Below are 20,950 nucleotides of genomic sequence, written 5' to 3'. Positions count from 1 at the left end.
GAAATAGCCTCTACAAAGCACATGTGGTCGCTGCATCCCGGTGACCTCTCCTGGCTTGCGCAGGCTGCTCTGCTTTAAACGCGGTTCAGCTACAAAGGCTTCGGTGCCATCAAACAGATGAGGAGTGGCGGTGACTAAAAGAGAGGTAACACTTGGCCGCTACTGAATAAACTGTATTTTTGGCCAAGAGAGGCTTGGTAGTGGAGTGCTTCTGGCAGGAGGAGCGTGAGGTGGAGATGAGAACTCAGGTGTGGAGACTAAAGACACGGAAGGTCTCTGGAAGCCACCTTGGCTGGTGAGGCCAGGAGCTCAGAGGCAGCATAGGCTTCTCAATACAGGTCAGTAGTTCAAGGACAAACAGATCTGTCGAGGCTGGAAATCCCTGCAATTCCTGTCTCTCTTCTCAGCACAAACTGAGCTTGTGAGTTTTCCTGTGCCACTCTGGACAGGGTGCCCTCCAGCAGACATGACCAAACAGCTCAGGTTGAAGTTTCTCTTGCCAAAGGGATTGATGGAAACAGTAGAGAGACCTTCCTTCCCTCCTTCCCAAGCACCTTCTAGCAATCAGGAGAAAGCTCCTCTCCTGGCCCTCCTCACCAGCCCACACAGGGCATGATGCCCACTCTCCTGGGATCCCATTCTTTGTGGGTCTATCTACACCACAGGAACTACCTCTCCCCAAAAAAGTTAGATTGTGGAAGGTACTATTGCCCCCAGAGAAGGTTTCATCCTCCTGGATTGCACCAGACAAAGCAAAGGGGTCAGGACTGGAGGCTCAGCACGTGTCCATGCTCGGGCATCCTCAGTCATGGTTGTGCCACCAGCACATACAAAGTGATGGAGTAGCCATCACCACTGTCACACTGCTCCCTTCTCTCCGCATCCCCAAGCTCCTGTTGGCATCCCCACCATACAGGCAGTCACAGCTTTAGGTAAGTAGGTGTGACTCAACATCACAACTCCCATGAACGTGGGAAGTACAGCCCCACTAAAGGGAAGTGACGTTTCAGCAGACTGAAGCTCCTGCTCTGCCTACCCCAGGCTCTGCCCCCACCCAACACTGGACACAGCCCTCAGTCCCCCCTGCAGGAAGCCTGGCAGTCTTGTAAAATGATCTATTTTGGCAAATAGACAGAGCAGGGGATTCAGAAGACAGATTTGTCAGACTCTGGCCCTCACAGGCCAGCCAACCAAGCCTTCAGGTGGTAAGTGCAGTCCAAATGGATGTTCAACACCTCCAAAGGTCAAGGGCAGCCCTGAATGACACAGGCAACAGCCCAGAAACCAAAGTGGGTGCTGGAGGCACTTCCACAACCCATGGTCTTCCTCAGCATGTGCACAAGTCCCTGTCGTGGACCTCTGGTACTCCCGCAACTGCCACAAACCAGGAGTTACTCCCACATAGGGCAGTCCTGCAAGACTTTTTTTTGGGGGTGCTGAGGAAACCCCCACCTAAGAGCAGAGTGTCACAGGAGGGGACAGTGAGATTCTCCCAGGCATCCCAACACCAGTGAGGGGCAATCTCTTAGTCCCATAAGTGACAAATCCTCCCGCAATCCTGCCCTGCTCCCACGGCATCTGGTGCTCCCGTGGCATTAGGGCTAGGGATGGATGTCTGTGAGCCCAGCTGTGGAACCACCAGGGCAGCCAGGCTGACCTCCCATGTCCCACCTGCTCATCCCCATGGTCTGCCTGCCCACACCTCAAGCTCACTCTGTGGCTTTCCAGTTGCAAGCCCTGGGATGCTCCAGCAGCTGGGACAGACCCTGCCAGGCAGGGAATGGGCAGGGTGCCCACCACCACTGCTGCTCCCATGGCTGGGCACAGCCAGGGGGCCGAGGTTGATGGGCTGGGAGGTTCCATGCCTGTGTGTCAGCACATGCCAGTGCCTGCTGTGCCAGAGCTCTGTGCTCTGTGCTCTGCACTGGAGCAGGGGCTGTAATACCCCGAAGGCTCACGCAGCAGTCAGGGGTTTGCAGGGAACCAGACTCAGCAAGAGCAGCTTTACAGGTCCCTGGCTCCAGCACTTCCTCCGCTCACTCCACATCTCCAAACCGCCCCCCCAAGCCCCAGCTGGAGTAAATCTCCCTCCTTTCTTCCCAAAGCAGAGGTCTATTCACTATGCAGTGAGAAGAAGGCATCTCAAGCCAGCTCAAGTGCCAGAGAAGCTCCTGGCTTCCTATAAGGGGGTCCCAGGCAGGGAACATCAAGGGACTGGACAGACCAGCCCTGTCTGTACTGCTGCTCCCCCCATCACTAACCACCAGGGCTTTACAGCTGGGCACCAGGCTGGGCACCACAGCTGGGCACCACAATGGCTGTGCAGGGCTCCTTTGCCACCTTCTCACCCCAGTTTGCCAGACCAAATAGAGCTCTTGGGAGCCATGGTCCTTGTCCAGCTGAGCCCACAGCACTGATGGTCAGGACGCAAGGAGGAGAGGGTGCCAGGGGGAGGCAGAGGGCTCCCGAGGTGGCCGCGGTTACCAGAGATCAGCACACAGCCATGAGGTAAAGGCAAGGGCTGGGCTCAGCCCCGCCGAGACCCAGCACTGCAGCCCACTGTGCTCCCAAGGTCAGGGGCATGGCCAACGCTCGCTGTTCTCATGGAAACCAACAAGCTGAGGGATCAAACGTGCCAGGACAGCAAGGCATAGGCAGCCACAGGCTGAAACCGGCTCACACAAACCCTGCAGCAGCATCCTTGGAGGACCCTCCTCTGCCAGAGCCCCAGACCTCAGAGGAGCTCTGGATCTGCCCAAAGCACGGCAGCAGCGCAGACCCTTCGTACGGCACCTCCGCCAGCAGCCTCCCAAGGTCACCCCTGGGGTGACCCACCCCGATGGTGGGGAGCAGCTGTGGCACCCAGCCGGGCAACCTCCATCGGATTTGGGGGTGTCGAGACAAGGGGCAGCCAACAAGACACGTGGGGGAGGACGAGCTCCACCACCACCTGCCACTGCTCCTCATGAGGAGGAACTGCCATTCCTCCAAGGCAAGAGGTGGCTGTGCAGACCCTGATAGCACCTTCCCCCTTGGCAGGCCTGGAAGATGCTCCAAGGGCTGGAGCCCCTCTTGCTATGAAGACAGGCTAGGAGAGCTGGGGGTGTTCAGCCTGGAGAAGAGAAGGCTCCTGGGAGACTTTACAGCTCCTTCCAGTGCCTAAAGGAGCTCCAAGAGAGCTGGAGAAGGACTTGGACAAGGGATGGAGTGACAGGACAAGGGGGAATGGCTTCACACTGACAGAGGATAGGATTAGATGGGGTATTGGGAAGAAATTCTTCCCTGGGAGGGTGGGGAGGCCCTGTCACAGGTTGCCCAGAGAAGCTTGGCTGCTCCATCCCTGGAAGTGTCCAAGGCCAGGTTGGACAGGGCTTGGAGCAACCTGGGATAGCGGAAAGTGTCCCTGGCAACGGTAGAGTGGAACGAGATGAGCTCTCAAGTCCCTTGCAATCCAAACCATTCTGTAATTCAAAGACTGACTGGGGTCACCGAGACCGATGAGTCCTTCCCCCTCAGCATCCCTTCGCTGAGGACACCGAGGTGGCCACTGGCGGGTCCCCCACGGGGTGTCAGGAGCCCCGACGCCTCCGGCCGCCGCCTCCATCACCTCCCTCCCACGCCGACGTCGAGCCCGGCGGCTGCACTCACCCAGCATCTGGCTGAAGAGCAGCTGCTCCAGGTCGCCCAGCACCGTCACCACCAGCTCGGGGTCCACCTTCAGGTACGGCTTCTCCTCGGTGCCCGCCGCCACCGCCGGCCCCTTCCCGCCCAGCAGCTCGTCGTCGCATTTGCCGCCGCCGCCACCTCCGCCGCCCGCCTCGGGGGCCTTGCTGAGGGGCTTCACCTCGGCGTAGGGCCCGCGGGGGATGCGGCTCGGCTTCCCGGCGGGGGGCGGCTTGGCAGGGCCGGCGGGGCGCGGCGACAGCAGCGAGTGCTCGGAGCGGGACAGGCTCCGCGACATGGCGGGCGCGTCCCGCCCGCGGGGGCCGCCGCGCCCGCCGCCCCCCGCCGCCGCCGCCCCCGGCGCCGCCGCCTTGGCCATGTCGTCGCTCCAGCGGGGCTCGTAGAGCTGCCGCTTCTTCTCGGCGTCGGTGAGGAAGGCGAGGTTAGTGAGCGACTTCTGCTTGCGCAGGTTGGAGCCGGCCGGCAGCCGCCCCTCCGCGCTGCTCGCCTTGAAGACGCGCAGCTCCGCGCCCCGCGGCCCCGCGGCCGCCGCCGCCTTCGCCCGCTTCGGCATCACGGCGCCGCCGTCGGGGCCCCGCCGGTAGCCGCGCTCCTCCTCGCCCAGCTCCACGTCGGGAAGGCTCTTGAGGTTGCTCCCCAGCATCCCCGCGCTGCAACCATTTAACCCGCCGGGCGCTGCTGCTGCCGCTGCGGCACCGAGGACACACCGGGCGAGACAAGAGGGAGAGGCGCCGTCAGCGCCCGCCCCACCGGCCGAGGCGGAGCAGGGCGGGGATGGCGCGGGCCGGGAGGGGAGTGGGGGGCGGGTGAGCGGCGCGACCCCACCTCGCCGCTCCGCCGCCGGCAGGACACTGCGAACCAGCGGAATGTCAGGGGCGAACAAAAAGGGCCCGCCCTCCTCTGGCGCGGACGGGGGGGCGGGGCCGCGGCGCGAGCAGGGAGGGAGCGGAGGGGGCGCGCGCCGAGGGGCGGGGCCGGGCGGGGGCGCGCGCTGGGGTGGGAGGGGCGGGAAGGACCCCCCGGGGCGGCGGGAGCCGGACGGGACCCCCGGGAGGGAGCGGGACCCCCGGGACAGTGCGGGACCCTGGGGAGGGAGCGGGACCCCCGGGAGGGAGCGGGACCCCCGGGACAGTGCGGGACCCCCGGGAGGGAGCGGGACCCCCGGGAGGGAGCGGGACCCGCGGGACAGTGCGGGACCCCGGGGACAGCGGGACCCCGGGGGCGGAGGGACCGGGTGGGACCCCCTGGAGCACCGGATCTGTGCGGGTCCCTAGGGTGACCCAGGAACCCCGGGGGCGAGGTTTGAAGCTGGCAGGCGCGGTGCTGGGGGCACCCATGGGTGCCGTGGGGGGCTGCCCCCCTCACCGAGCCCGTCCCGCAGCTCCTCGCAGGCAGGGATGTGCCGGGTGCCCGATGGCAGAGGTGTGAAGCCAGAGGGATGGGGTCCCACGCCCCAGCGCCCTGTATTGAAGAACCCTCTGTCCCGCCTGACATGGACCCCACATCCAGGCTAACACTGCACACCCATCCCCAGGGGGGGAAAAACGTCCCCATTTCACCCCAAATGGTGCGGGAAGAGCCTGGGCTCACTCTCCCCTGGGAGCCCCCCGAGGGACACCGTGGTCCCCAAACACAGTGGGTTCTCTTCAGTGATCCAGGAGAACTAAGGGGGAGGGGGGGGAAGAGGGGGAGTGGGATCTGGTTATCATCATTTTTCATTAATTACCCGTCCCTCGGAAGGGGTGAATTAAGTCTATTTGGTGACCTCACGCGGGCTGCCATGGCAACCGCCGGGAAATATTGCATTAGAGCCCATCACTGCTGCCGAGATAAGGACGGGAGGGCCGGGGGCGGTGCGTGCCCCCCCCGCCCACCCCCGGGAGGGTGTTCCGGGGTTCAGCCCGTGGGCTGAGGAGTCCCCAAAATAACGCAGCATGAATGGGACGGTAATGGGTGCCCAAAAAAACCAGCGTTTTGCACCAAAAGGTGCTGCTGGGGCAGGATGGTTGCACAAACTGCATCCCGAAGGGCCCTCTGTGGGGGGCAAATCTGCGGGTGTTGTGTCATTTTGAGGCTGAGGAGGTGATCCTTGGGGCCTCCCAATGTCCCGTATACCCTCTGGCTGGGTCCGACGGAGCCCCGGGAGGTGCCGCGGGCCGGGGTGACTGGAGGGAAGGAAAGGAGCCGGCCCCTTCTCCAGCGCCAGACCCGCTCGGCCTCATCCCAAAACCTCCCCAAGGTCTTCAGGCAGCTGCGCTGGGCGCATGCCAGCCCCGCTTACTCCCTCCTGCTTCCTCCCGGAACACCCTCCCGCTCGCCCCCGGTTTCAGCGCTTCCCAAATCGGGGCTCAGCGCTGAACCCCCTTATCCTCTGGTTGCCGTGCCGGGCCCCCGCGTCAAAGACGGGCTCTGTCTGGAGCCACCTCCTCTCTGACCGACTTCTGTCCCTTCAAATCACCCGGCGAAGCTCCTGGCTCTCTTTTTTCCCCGTCCCTGCACATCCCTGGAGCATCCCGCCATCCTCCGCTGCCGCTGCCCTGGCAACCGCCGCCCCAGCATCCCTCCAGGAACCGCCCCAAAATCTCCCCCCGAAGCAAGAGCCGGAGGGGACTGGGGTGTCCCCAACATTGCAGCGGGGAGCTCGTATTCAGCCCTCGGGAAAGGAGGTGATCCGGCGGTGGGTGTGAGGAGCCAGCAGTGCCGCGGCACCCGCCCCCGCACCGGCTCCTTAGAAATGGGTCATTCCTGGAGCTCGCTGGGAAACTGGGAAGAGAAGGGAAAGGAGCCAAGCGGGGTGATGTCCCGGCGTCGTCCCAGCAGGATTCAGTCCCCTGTGCCCCCCGCTGTGTAGGGTTTTGGCCTACACAGGATGCGGGAACTGCAGCCGAGCCCTTCCCAGGGGAGTTGGGGCACCTCCAGTGTGGGGGTTCCTCCCACCGCCCCACCGACCTCCAGTCCTGACTCCGGTCCAGCACGAGCCTCCGCCCTCTGGCACCGGCAGGACCTCCCCGCAATTCCCGGGAAACCCCTGGACTCACTCAGGCCTCTGGGTTTGGGGTCCCAGCCAGGTTGCTCTACAGGACCAGGACACTCTTCACCCGAGGACGTGGCTCTCTCCTGGACGTGGTTCTCCTGCAGCCTGGGGGCAGAGGGGAATGAGAGTGGGGAAGCAGGGGCGCATCACGGCGTGCAGCCAGCTGGGAACCCCCAAGAGATGGGAACACGATGCCATGGGCTCTGCCAGGGTCTGGGGACACTGGTCTCATAATAGTGGGGCCCCAGGGCACCCCGTTCCCCACTGAGTCCTTCCCCTGCCCCTCACCAGCTCCCACGGGTGCCCCAGGAACCCCCAGCACCCCAAGTCCAATGGGAACTCACCTTTTGGTTCAGAGTCCCCAGACCCAACCCCTCCATTTCCCGTGACCACACCCACCATACCTACCAGCCTCCCCGTGTCCCCATACCCCCCCAGCCCCATGTCCCCCTGTCCCCAGGCCCCCCCACAGCCCCACCATCCCCTGCCACTGTGTCCCCCTGCCCCCATGCTCCCCCACAGTCCCCCATTCCCTGTCCCCATGCCCCCCCCCCCATGTATCCCTGCCCCCATACCTCCCCATCTCCAAGCACTCACCGGTAGTGGAAGGGTGCCACGGTGGCAGTGACAGGGTGGCTGTGTAGGGGGCCCGAGGAGAAGGTGATGGCCCCTGACCCAAATACAGGGCCCCTCCCCTGTGAGCCACCATGGGACTCATCCCCTGTCCCTGCCACGGCCGCTCCGCTGCCCTTCCCAGAGGACCCCTCCAGCCGTCCCCCAGCCCTGCCCTGTGCTGATGGAGCTTTGGGCAGCTCCGTGGGCTCCCCCACCCTGCCTGCCCCTCTCCTCCCGCTGCCCACTGCCTCTGGACGCTTCCCAGGGGACACCAGGGGTCTCGCCAGGGCTTTCTGCCTGCCACGAAGGGGGACACTGGGGCTTCCCTCCCTGCCCTTGGCTGGCTCACGGCTGGCAGCTCTGCCAGTGCCTTTGGGCTTGAGGGTCTTGGGGGCTGGCACTGTCCCTGGCCAGGGGGACAGAGCCCTGTGGGGGATGGGGGACCCTGGGGTGCTCGGGGGGGCTGCTGTGTGCAGCTTGCCATGGGTTATGGCATGGGGCACTGGGATGGCGGAGGGGTAGTGGCTGCGGCCACTGGAGTTGACGTTGGCCATCCTGTTCGTCCTGGCGAGGCAGCTGCTGGCAAGGCTGTGGAGGGAGAGGAGGGTTGGTCACTGCCCAGCACAGCATGGGGGGGGCCACACCAGACCCTGGTCATGGTCCGCACTGGCTGTGGGTGCTCCCTGTCCCCACCCCAGGAGGAGGACACTGCATCCCAACCTCCAGGGTGAGGACACACATAATGTCCTCCAACAGGGCCAGGGCATATGTGATGTCCTCCCCGAGGGAGGCTATGCAGCCCATCCCTACATCCCCAGGTCCCTGTGGCAGGTCTCTTCAGTAACGACGTATGGGCACAGACCCTCACCAGGTCAAGCTGCACCACAGGCAGGACGGGCCCCTCTTGGCCACTCAAAACCTTATCCTGGTCCCCAAAACCACCTCCTGATCAAACAAGACTGTCCCCTGACCACCCAAGCCCATCTCCCAGACATCTGAGGCCACCTCCTGGCCACCTAGGACCACCTCCTGGTCATCCAAGACTGTCTCCTGGCCACCGAAGACCAACTTCTTGTCACCTGAGACCATCTCCTGTGGCACCTTGTAGTGGCAGAGGACCAGCTCTGTGCCCCCATCTACTGGTGTCTGTGTCCCACCCCCACAGTGGAGTGCCCTCCACCTCCCCAGCATCCCCCCACACAGTGCCACCTGCCCCATCTCTCCATGCTCCCATTCTCATCTTGACCCTTCCTGGCACCACCCTTCAGACAGTGCTCTGTGTCCCCTTGCCTTGGCGTCTTGCTCCATGTGATGAGAATGGGGTCTCAGCAACCCCCTCATCCCATCCAAAGCATCCAGGGTCAGGCAGAGCCATCTTTGCCACCACTGGTGATGGGGATGTTGGCATGGTCACAGTGAGTGGAGGAGCTCATCACTCTCACAGGGTTTGCCTGGGCTGGCAGAGCAGAGCTCAGCCAGGAAATCAAACATGGAGAAAACTCTGTCTCCAACCACCTCCCACCTGCAGCTCTTCAGGAAAAGCCTCAAAACTCAAAGAGAAAGGTTTTCTTCAGGAGATGGAGTGATCTCTAGAAAAGACAGGGAGCTGTGGCCCCACAGGCACCAGGTGCCACAAATCTCCCGGGACACACATTTTGCATGTTGCTCCAGCATGGTTTTGTTCAGCGTCCTTGAAGGAAAACCTCTGGGGAGTGGAGCAGATGTTTTTTGGGATTCCTGGCCATTCTAGGGAGGACCATCCGCTCCAGGTTGGCCACCCATGGTGGGGGTTGCTCTGCCCCGAGCTGCTTTAGTGTTGGGTGAGTGCAGTGAGCACAGGAGGGTCCAGCGAGTGCATTTGGGGCTGTGCCGGAGCCCACCAAGGCTGTTCCTGGCAGACTGGAGAATGCAGCTGCCCAGGTACACCCACACACACCCACTCTGCCAAACCACCTGGCTGAGATGGGGCTTCTCCAGAGCTGGAAAGGTTTCTTGGTAAGCCCTGAGGTGCAGGAGCACCCTGATGGGAACAGCACCCAGCCTCAGCCCTGCACCCATTGCATCTCCCGGAGGAGGGGATGAACAAAGTCCAAAAATGTCCCAAACCACCCTGTTTAGCCTCTTCCCCCCCGCAAGGTGCCCTGAGCCCTGCTCCCCCCAGGCTTTTGGGGGTCTGAAAGGACCAAGCCATGCCCCACATTCTCCCCCCAGCAGGAGTGGCCACATCCCTGCCGCAGGCAGTGCTGGGATGAACGAACTCAAATTCCCTTTCTCCAGACCCACATGAGCTGAATCACTTGATCAGGGAGCCATGGGTCACGGGGAGAAGGGCTGATGCAGCAGATGAGATCAAGGAATCACAGCGCTGTCTCCAGCACCAGCCAGGAGCTACAAAGGTCTTTCCAAGGCAGTTTTGATTAAGGGGCAGAGGGAACTGATACCCCGGGCTTGCCCTCACTGAAGCTTTTGAAACACCCAGGAGCTTTTTCTCTCTCCCCATTTGCCAACTGAGCTGTCTCTGCCTCTGCTCACCGTGGTCATGGCCCCAGGCCACGGCACCAGTGGGTGGAGGCAGCACTGGGACAGGCTCTTGGGGGTCTCTGGGACAGATCCATCCTTGAGTCACTGCAAGGTGTGGGATGGAGGCAGGCATGGGGGCTCTGCCACTCCCATGGGGGCGCATAGATCTGTATCCAGCTGGGGGGGCAACCACAGTCCCCAGTGTGGGGCCCTGTGCTGGCACCAGCCCACACCCAAGGGTACTGCAAGGTGGGCAGCAGGAGCCAGGCCAGCCTCTCCCTGTGCCAAAGGTCACTCCTGGGAGTGCAGTGGCCAGAGCTCAGCACCCAGCTGAAGACCAGCTCATTCCCAGGGGCACAGTGCTCCCAATCCAGTTGTGAATATCAGCAGCAACCAGCTTCCATACACCCCTCAGCCTGTTCCTGGTCTGTGTCCCACAATCCATGCTTACAAACCCCAATTCTGCACATTTTTCCCCTCTCCTTAAGGCAGCCCTGTGCCCCAGGAGTGCTGTGCCTGGGGGCAGAGCAGTTTGAAGCCTTGAGCAAAATACCTCATGCAAACACAAACAGGGTTGACCTTCATAGAACCATGGAATGGTTTGGCCTGGAAGGGACCTTACAAAGCATCTCATTCCAACCCCCTGCCATGGGCAGGGACACCTTCCACTAGACCAGGTTGCTCCAAGCCCTATCCAACCTGGCCTTGAACACTTCTAGGGATAAGAGGACCTTCCTCCTCACAGACAAGAGGATGCCCAGGATGGGGTGAAGAGCCAGCGAAGCTCCAGCCTTATGGACATGAGTGGTGAAACCATCAGTCCCAACTCACCCATTTCACCCCAAGGTCCCTCACACAAATATCTCCCGCCCCAGGGGCTGCTGCTGGTGTGTTTTCTCCTAACACAGTGGGAGATCATCTGCCCTGACTCCATAAAACCTGTCCCAAGATCCTCCTTAACCTACTCAGAGTGAAAAAAAATTCATCTAGTTTCATGCTACAACCTTACTTTCCCTGGCACCCACTGAGCACCACCAGCATGCAGCACCCCTCCTGCCCTGCCCTGGGCACGTGGCATCAGGGCTGTAACCAGATTTTGCAGATTTTTTTTCCACTTTGAATTTCTCTCTTGTGAACACAACTTTCCATTTCTCCCCTCAGAGCCCACCAGTGATGCCACAACCTGCAGAAGAAGCCAAAGCTGCCACACTGGCCACAAGAAAATCAATCCTCCTCTTGTGCTCTCAGGATTGAGGTTTCTCAGGAGATACCAGTTCCTGCTGGGAACCAGGCTTGGAGCAGTCCTTTTCCCACCACAGACACCTTGGGTATCTCCAAGGGCACCCATCACTCCGCTGCCTCCAGCTGAGCATGGTTGAGCCCTCCTCGGGCTTCACCCTGCTCTGGAGATGCCAGGGGCTTCCTGGGGGATGGCTGAGGGGAAATGTGGATGCAGTCCCACTTCCCTACACTGTGTCACCAGCTGGAGCCTGGGACTGGGGTCCCACACCCAGGGATGCCACCAAAGGGATAAATTAAAGTGACTCCCACCAAGTCCCTATTTCTGCCAGCAGCCCCAGGAGGAGCCACTGCCCCCTGCTCATCCATCCCCAACCAGCACAAACTAAAACCATTCCTGGGCAAGATTCAGCCCATTCTTCTTCCCAAATAATTCTTCCTTTCCCTCCGGAGTGATTTTACCCCATTTAAGCTCTGCCCCCAGAACTGAGTGCCCCTGGTGTGTGCCCCATGTGTCACCATGGCAGGGGAGCAGGTGAGCCCCCCATCATGCTGTGTCACGCTGGCATCCTGCCACCTCTCTGCCCAGCTAAAGCAGGTCATGGCTTGACCCAGTTACACCCAGTAGCTCCTTTGCAATTAGCTCAAAAGGGAAACAACTTTCTCCTTCAATGCAACCCAGGAACAGCTCTCGGGAACCAGCTGCTGCTCACCCTCCAGGTAACATGAGCACCAGGAACTTGCACCTGATGCTTTAATTTGGGGACTTTCACCTGCTGGGTGAGCTTTTGGCCCCGTCACTTCCCCAGGTACCAGCTTAGGATCATTGGGTCCCATGGTAGTGGAAAACAGCAGGTGCACATGAGGTATTTTAGCACCAGGGGATATTTTGGAGCAGCTGCAGCAGTGCTGTGGGCAGCAGACTCCTGTGTGAGTGCCAGGGCTGAGCCTCCTGGGCAGCCAGAGGTGTTCACCTCCCAGCCAAGGGGAGGATGCTCATCCCAGCTGTCTCCAGAGCTCAGGTCTTGAGGTGGAACTTGAGTTTTCCCTGAGTTAAAGACCTTTAATCCCAGAGGCAAGGTTGTTTCTGATCCCTTCAGATGATGCCATTCACAGAGATGCGGGTGTTCACATTGAAGGGAAATGACACAGCCCTTGGACAAGCTGTGTCCTTCATCCCAGGACAAACACAAGCCAGCACATCCCTGAAGGCATCTTCCTCAAAGAGGCATCTGTTGTGCCCGGAGCTTAAGCTGCTTCCTCGGCCCCGTGTCCAAATCCATCTCACACGTGCGATTTTAGCAGCCAGAAATGAACAGGGACCTGGAGCCTGGTCTCATTTCATGTCCCCATTTCCATAACCCAGAGGGGTCACTGGAGCATCCTCAGCATTGAAGCAGATCCATTTTGGAGCCATCCATCACCTGAGCCAAGCTGGGAACAGTCTATGACACTGCAGGGGCTACACCAAAGAGCTGAAGCCCCCAGATCCCCCACAATGCCTTGGAGGGAGCCAATCTCTGTCTCTCCCATGGTCCCAAGAGAACAGCTAACAGCTCTGGAAGTGTTTTGCTCTGTATTTTGGGGATGACTTTTATAAACCAGATAAAATTCTCTTCTCTCTTATCTCTCACAGCTGAAATCCCTGTCAGGGATGAAATGCTGCTCCATAGGGGTAACTGTGGAAGGAGTCTGAGCATGGACACTGAGTGATGGAAAAGGTGTTCAACCCCTCAGCCTCTGCTGACAAATTGCTGCCACTCCATGCCTCAGTTTCCCCACTCTGACATGGCCTCTGCAAGGGGTGAAGGAGCTGAAACCAGGCTGAGAAATAGCAATAAAGGAGGATGGATCCTTCCCTGGGTGTCCTGGGCTGAAGAGCAGCTCCATAAATTGGGAACCATCCTTGAGACACTCTTGGGACTGGCAGCACAGGAACGCCAGGAGCTGCAGCAGACCTGGACATGTTGGGTGTCCCTGGGGAGATGCCCAGGGGCTGCAAAGCATCCTACATTTTTAAGGGTGCGGGTGGAGGGGTGAACCCCAGGCTGTGAGTGGCCTGAGGAGGTGAGCCCCACCAAGAGTCCTGGTGCCGTGACACAGCTACTCCCCAAAGCTGCTCCCTGTACCTCGCAGCCCTGTGCAGGATCCAGCTTCGAGCTTCTGTCAGGGTTGGCAGTGCTCCAGCACAGCCTCCTCCCTGGCACGCTCGGGAAGGGTGACAAAGAAAAGGCTCCTTGTGACACAAGAGACATAAAACTTTCCTAAGAGAAACAAAGGGAGCCAGGGCAGAAAGGGGCCTTCAGAGGAGAACAAACTACTGATTCAGCCACCAACCCCAGCCCTCCAGCCCCTGTGCCCTGGCCGGGAGCTGGCCTGCCCACCACCGGTGTCACTGCCTGGGACATTGCCACCATCCACATCGCCAGGGAACCAGGCTGGGTCCTTCCTCAGGGAGGTCTCACTGCTCCCCTCTCCCTGCCCCTCCAGAGGGCAATGCCAGGGTAGAGGGTGCACTCGCCAGGCTGGGTGCAGGCAGGTGGTTCTCCTGGGTGCAGTCAGTGGATGGGCAGCTGGGAGGGAGGGGAGGCTGGGCAGACCCAGCTCTTCCTGTCCTGGTTGGCTGTTCCCCTCAGCACGATGCTGAGGGCTCTGGGAGCTGTTGGGAGATGGGCTGTGCCCTGGGAGGAGGTGAAGGACAGGAACCGGCTGTTGTCTGAGCAGAGATCATTAAAAAAGTCACAGAATTGTTCAGGTTGGAAAAGTCCTCCGAGATCATCAAGTCCAACTGCTAACCCAGCACTGCCATGTCCACCACAAAACCATATCCCCAAGTGCCAGATCCACACGTTTTTTGAACACTTCCAGGGATGCCCAGCTCGTAGCCATAGCACTAATCCCTGATTTAGCCCCTCCACAGCAATCCCATTAGCCACTTAACCCACTTCAATAGAACCTACTCTGAGCAAAGCTGAGCTCGAAGCTGGATCTGCTGTAGCAGCCGCTGCCACCGACCCCCGGGTACGGCCTGGAGACCGAGCTCTGGGCTGGGCTGTGCCCGGCACAAATCCCTCTGTGGGATGAGGCTGGATGCTCTGGGGCTGGGACAGACCCCGGGACCTGTGCGGGGGTCTGTGCAAGGGACTGCGTGAGAGTCTGTGGGAGGGGCTGTGCAGGGGTCCTCGACGTCGAAGGCTTCTCCCCGGGGATATCCCGGGTCCCAGTGGCTCGGGCCACACAGTACCCACTGCCCCACGGTTCCCCGCGTCCCCCCAGCCCTTCCCCACCCCTCGGGTCTCTCCCTGAGGCGGTTCCTGCCGGCGGGTCCGACACGCCCTGGGCCGGAGCAACTGGACACCGGGGCGGGGGTGTCCTCCCCGCCGGGAAGGACCCCCCGGGGGCGGATATTCGGGCTGCCCGGCAGAGGCTGGAGCGGAGGGGCATGGGGACACCCCCGGCCCCCGGCGCTAGGGACGTTCAGGAGGCGCGGGTGCTGGACAGCTCCGCCCGGGGCACCGCCCCCCCGGTACCGCCCCCCGGCCGGTGTCACCCCCGGCCCCGACCGGTGTCACCTCCACCCCGCCCGGTACTGCATCCCTAGTCGGTGTCACGTCCCCGAGGCCGGTGTCACCCTCCCCTCCGCCGGGTACCACCCCCGGGACCGGTGTCTCCCCCTCGGCCCGGTGCCGCCTCCCCCAGCCGGCGCATCCCCCTCCGGAACCGGTGTCACCCCCTGGAGCCCGTGTCCGTCCCCTGCCATCCCGATGTCCCCTGGCCCGGCATTGGCAGCACCGCCCATGGCCGATGGTGCCTGTCCCCCTCGGGCCACCGCCGCCAGCCCGGGGCCAGTGGAGCGAGTCCCCGGGGACCAGCCCAGGGCCCAGGCCTCCCGACCCCTCTGCTGCCTGTCTGGGACGGAGCCATCTGTCCAGTGCCTGGTGCCATCTGTCCTCCAGCAGCGTTGCCTGTCATGTCCCGGTGTCCCCAGCACCCACAGGGACCAAGGTTGTCCTTCCGTGAGGTGACACTCTGCTGAACCCTCTCCAGGTGCCCCTGCAGTCTGGAAGGGTTTGAGTTGTTCCTGGCGATCTCCCACACTCCTCAGACTCCCCAGTCCCCCTGTGCTAAGAAGAACCTTGGAGTGGTTGGCAGCCCCACGACTGGCACACGGACCATCACCGGGCATTGCAGAGCCCAGGATCCCTTCAACATCCAGCACCGTGGTCAAAATGCAACATCTCCTATTGCATGTCCTGAGGGCTTCAAAACCTCCCCAACCTCCTCCCTGAACCTCAGGGGCCAGGGATCCCCCAGTGCCAGATCAAGCCCTGGGCCAGGAGCCGTCCTGCAGCTCCGGTGACATTCGGCTGAACCCTTTTCTGGGCCAAAACTCCGTGGAGCTGGTTGCATCATTTATTTAGCCCCGTGTTCCCGCAGCATCACAGACCTGCCCTTTGCTCCTGAGAATTTTGAGCAAGAGCAGATGTCGCAGTGTCTGCATTCGCCGCCGCTGCGCGGAAACGGCCCCCCCCGGTCCTCGACCCGTGAAACCTGGAAGCCCCTGATGGATTTTGGCTTGGCTGCCGAGGCAGTGGGGAGAGGCAGCTGCATGGCGGGGCTGTGAAACACATTAACTCAGCAGATGCTGCCGCCTTCACACGCGTACGTGTGCACTGGGATGGTCGGGATGGTCAGGGGGCAGCTGGGTTTGCCCCCCCATCCCAGCACAGGCAGTGCATCTCCGGCACCCCCTGTGCTCCCAGGCAAGATCCTCACTGCCTGTCTGCTCCTTTCAGTGCCCAGCTCTCACAGCCCACAACAGGCAGAGCAGGCACAAAAAAGGTATTTTTCCCCCCAAAGCAGGTTAAGGATTTAAAAACGCTGTTGGAAGTATGGGGTGAATAACACTGGGAACACAACAACATGGTCCAAAAGTGGGAGCTTTAACCCGAGAGATGTGCCATCACTGAGCTCTAAATTGGGGCATTTTTAGATACTGAATCTACTTCAGGTGATGGACTGAGTGAAAGTCAACTCATGGATCCAATTCTCAACTGACCCCCCCCAATCTCCTCCCTGCAGCACGGACCATTCCCATCACAGACCATTCCCACGAGGAGTTAAAATTCCCTGTCTGGTCTTACCTGGCCAAGCCAGATGAGTCTCCCCTAATCCCTCGTATAATAAAGCGAATCCACTGTTCTTGCAGCCGGGACCCTTCCCAAGGGGTTTGCCCCAAGAGCCCCAGACACCCACTGGCACCCAGAGGGGACAACCAGGAATTTACAATGGAAAGCAAAATCCATTAGGAGCCCTTAATGGGATGAGTGGATTTTCCAGTGAGCTGTAAATCCGAAGTCATTGCTGGCAAACACCTCCCTGCTGGGTCTGGAGGAGGGGGCAGGGGGTTGCGACAGCCCCCACTCCAGAGGGATTCACATTCCCAGGGTTTATCAGAACAACCTCAAGATTGTGTTCCTGATGCCAATGTCCCCACTGTCACTTAATCCATGTGGCTGGAAGAGGTGGGCCCCCAGCCTCAGTATCCCCCACCAACCCCACCACCCTCTTCCACCCGAAATTAAACCTCCCACCTCCATGGGATGCAGCTGATGGAGCCACCATGGGGACATCACACCCAGAGGATGCCTGGCTTTCCCAGAGGGGAGCACAAGCATCCCTTCAGTATCCCTCAATTATCCCTTGAACATGCCTCAAGTATCCCTTGAGCATCCCTCCTGCCTGCAGCGAGCAGCCTGTGTGAGGATGGCAGCGCTCCTGCCTTCCCTCGCCCACCCTACAGTGAACATCTCCTGGGATGGACACCCCAGCAGGGAGCGAGGAGGGGGCACAGAGCAGTGGGGTGAGGGGGAGGGGAGAGGGAAGAGGTGGAGGAGAAGATGTGACTTATGGCCTGGCCCCGCTCAGGGGGAGTTTCCTCTGCCGGAGGTGACGCCGCCCAGTCACATCCGCACGGGCCTCGAGTGGGAGCGAGGATGAGGATGGGGGAACGAGCACAAACCCAGCTCCCCCAGCTTCCACCTCCACTCCTCCGTGAGAGCAGGGCAATCCAGGGAACGCACGCAACTACTGGGAGGCAGTAACTTGAGCACTGGCTCCCACCCCAAACCCACTCCCCACAGCACAGCCAAGACCTTTGGAGCCTAATTCCCCCATCCCAGTGGGGAGAGGATGCCAGGACACCAGTCTCACTGCCCCAACCAGCCCCGGGCATGGGTGTTTGTCCCCACCTGTTCCCTCCCCATGCAATGCCTTGGGACATCCCAACCCATTGTCTGCAGGGCAGGCCCTGAGCTCCTGGCTTCATCCCCACGATGGGTGGCAGCAGGGCAGGACCCAAGGTGGCACCAGGACCTACTGCTGAGCCTTGGCAGAAGAGAACTTGCAGGATGTGACCCTGCAGTGAAACTCATGGGAACCCAGCACCGAGATATGGTGACCCAGAGCCTCTCATAAGGGTCCCAGGGGCAGGGACGATACCACAGGTAGTTCAGTTATCATCCCCATCCCAGCCCCACCCCCATTTATGGGGCATTGACCAGACAAGCTCAGAATAGAGCGGGGGGACCAAAATCCACAGCCAGAGACAACTTCACCCCAGTTCCTGCCCCCCACATCCCCACTGATTCCCTGGGACAGAGCAGAGCTGTAAACCCCCCCTGAGCTGCTCAGCCAGGACCTCCCCCCCTCCAGTTAAAGAAAATCCTGCTTTCCCCAATTATTGTCCCTTCCCATGATGGCAGTGATGTGTGCTGAGTGCCAGGGGCTCCTCCAGCCCCTCTCCCCACGAGCATTCATCAATCCAGGCAGTCAATCCACAGCAGTGCCCAACGTCCAGACCCCACAGCACAACCTGACAAAGCTCATTAGAGGTCACTTACTAATGAACAGGGCTCCAACTGTGCTGGCAAATGCACCAGAGCCTGCTGGGACAGGTTGGTGACTGATGTGCCACCTGGAAGCATTTGAGGGTTTCCACAGGTGCTGGCAATGTGTCACCTGCCTGCAGCCTGTGCCTCAGTTTCCCCATGTGCTGCCACGAGCCTTGTCACCACCTGTGCCACTGACTGCCCTGACAGGTCCTGGCTCCCAAGAGTGTGTTCCTGGAGCTGGCACTCCTCTGAGCTTAGTTAGAGCTTGGGGATTGATTCTGTCTAGCCAAAACAGACTTTCCCTGGGGACACACAGGGCAGTGGGCAGAGCCAGCATGGTCCCAGCTGCCCCATCCCTGTCACTGCTGTTTTTCCCCTGCAGAGGGTACAAAGGGCTGTGGGAGGATGGAGTGTGCTGTCCCCGGCTACCACCAAAAGGACCCCAGACAGGTGATGGGAGACTGTCACCCATTTGCCAGCAGCAGAGCAGAGGGGGGTCACATGGTGGGAACAGAGGACTTCCATCCCATACTGGTGTCCCCACCACAGGCTGAATTCCCCCTGGCACTTTGTAGGTGCTGGAGCTTGTCAAACCTCCCCAGGGAGCATGTGCAGATGAGGGAACATCCCTCTGGATCAGGGAGCAGAAGTGGCTCTGCCAGGGTCACGGGCACAGGGAGGCACCATCCTCCCACAGCTCCCGCTCCAGCTCCCCCAGCTCCACACGGATCCCACTCCAGCCAGGAAGCAGGAACACGTCCTCTGGGTTCCGGCCTGGTGGGTGCCCCAGCCTGGAGGCACTGAGGACAGGACGGGGTGCTCCAGCCTGGTGACACCGTGTCCTGTCCCCACATCAGCTCCAGCCTGTGCCAGGGGTTCCCACTACCAGCTCTGCCAGGACCCCGGGGGCTGCAGTGTCCCCACTGCGGTCAGGGCTCCCACCAGCCCCAGGCTCAGTGGCTGCACCCCAAGCACCAGACCGGGAAGGGTCACCTGATCCCCATGCCCGTGGCCCAGGCCCCACATCCCGCTCCAAGCCTGGGGCCCCGCTCCCATCCACAGCCGGAAACACCTTTTTCCTGTCCGTGGGGCTGCAGCGTGGGGGAGGCGGCAGGAAAAAACCTCGTGTCCCGGTAGGTTATTTATATCCTGCTGCCAGCAGGGCCAGCCTGATCCCCCTCCACGTCCCTACATGCACCCCAAGCTCTGCTCCAGCCCCTTCAGCCTCATCCCTGTCCCCATCCTATTCTTGCCCTCAACCCCATCCCATCCCATCCTTTCTGTATCTCCATTCCTATTCCTATCCTCATCTCATCCCTAACCCATCCCATCTCATCCCCATCCCTTCCTTATCCCCATCCCTATCCCCGTTCCCATCTTAGTTCCCAACCCAGTTAACATCCCCATCCCATTCCCACCCCCATTCTTCTCCTTGACACCACCCCCTCCCCACACACCAAGACTGGAGACTCCCTTTAACAGGAGGATCCCAAATTCCGCCTTGAGGTCACCATTCTTTTCCCAGTGAGCGTCAGATCTCATCCAGCCCCACATTCCCCATCCCACTCTGTCTCCCCTCTTTAGACCCATTCTGACCCCTCAGAGCTGGCTCCCTGTGCTGGAACGTGGGGTAGGGCTGGATCCAGCCTGTATCCATGTCCCGGGAGCCTTCTGTGTCGTCCAGTCCCAGGAAAATGTTGTGGAGAAACTGAGGCACGGGGCTGGCAGTGCGAAGAGTGCCTGAGGACAGGGTCATGGGCACGGCCGGGGCATGGGAGGGCAGCCCCTGCCCCCCAGAGAGGCGCAGGAGCCCTGCACCCCCCGGCACGGTCACTTACTCAGTGAAATGACTCAGCCAGGATCCGGCCGGGGCAGCCGGGATTTCCTGACTCAGCTTCCCCGGCTGTGAAAGTGGCGGGATCCAACCCCTCCTTCCAACCACACAGACACCAACACACCCTGCTGGGGGGGCACAGGGGCTCCCCCATCCCTGGGACCCCCCGGGAATACCCGGACACTCTCTGGCACTGGGGATGACGGCACAAGCCGCTACGGCAAAGCCTTGGGAAGCGCGGGCAGCACCCCAAAAACCCACGGGTAACCCCTGCCTGCGTTGGGGTACGTGCTTGCCCGCTCTGGGCAGCAGGGGGTATCCGGCAGAGCCGGCTGCGGGCCCGGCATCCCGGCACACCCAGACTCCCTGGCTCTCCTCCCAGTTGTTTTTTTCCTAGGTGAAATCCAGGAAAAGAGTCGCGCCGGCACACACACGCGCTGAGTCTTCACCGCTTCCCTGCCGCGGGGTGATGGCACCTCCATGTCCCATGGGGACACGGCCCGGGATGAAGTCAGCTCAAAGTTTTCCCTCTGTCCTATGCCATCCCGGTTTGGCTGCAACATTCCCGGCTCCAAGGAGCCTGGGGATGCCCCATCACCCCAGGTGGTGCAGTGGTGCTCCACCTGGGGTGGTGGAGGATACCCATGGGAAGCACCCATGGGTACCTACAGCCCGGCACCACCTTCCCCTGTCGAAAAGGGAGGGCAGAGACCGGGATCTGCCGGCGCTGACCTGCTCTGCCTGAGGAGAGAAGATGTGGGGCAGCACAACACGCTTTTTTGACAGCCCCATGGTTTCCCCCATCACCCGTTTCAGCAGTGTCTGTGCCTCAGTTTCCCTGTCACCCTCTGTTGGTCATTCTGCGCTCCTCGGGGGCTGGACAGGGGACACACCTGCTTTTGGCACCGCGATGTTTTCCTGCAGCCCCCCTCTGCCGGGAATGGGGATTGAGGGTGTCCAGGGCACACCGGGACACAGGAATTTGCCAGCCTAGACACGCTGCAGCTCCCACTGCTGAAACAGGACCCCCGCGGAGAGGCGGGAACATTGGGGGTCGCAGGAGAGGGGACATGGGGGGCTGCCACTAGTTCCAGGCAGTACCAGCTCCTACAGCAGCTGCCTGTCCCCTCC

At 61.0% G+C, this 20,950-nt stretch overlaps 1 protein-coding gene across 2 annotated transcripts in view; it reads right to left on the bottom strand.

The window, feature by feature from the left end:
• The window catches only part of NAV1 (neuron navigator 1), a 62,337-nt gene extending 53,832 nt beyond the window's left edge, over positions 1-8,505 (bottom strand). The window contains exons 1-3 of one of the 2 annotated variants that reach the window (XM_032710659.1): positions 7,316-8,505; positions 6,723-6,823; positions 3,649-4,371 (exon numbers count right to left, since the gene is read on the bottom strand). In XM_032710659.1, coding sequence (XP_032566550.1) covers positions 3,649-4,371; positions 6,723-6,823; positions 7,316-7,887 — 1,396 coding nt within the window. In that variant the 5' untranslated portion in view covers positions 7,888-8,505. Of the gene's footprint in view, positions 1-3,648; positions 4,372-6,722; positions 6,824-7,315 lie in introns of those variants that run through there. The other variant, XM_032710660.1, reaches the window with a different exon arrangement.
• Positions 8,506-20,950: the final 12,445 nt, after the last annotated feature.

This window comes from Chiroxiphia lanceolata, chromosome 25 (genome assembly GCF_009829145.1).
Source record: "Chiroxiphia lanceolata isolate bChiLan1 chromosome 25, bChiLan1.pri, whole genome shotgun sequence".
Taxonomy (NCBI): Eukaryota; Metazoa; Chordata; class Aves; order Passeriformes; family Pipridae; genus Chiroxiphia; species Chiroxiphia lanceolata.
The sequence above is the reverse complement of the archived record's forward strand: the minus strand, read 5'-3'. Positions and strand labels throughout refer to the sequence as shown.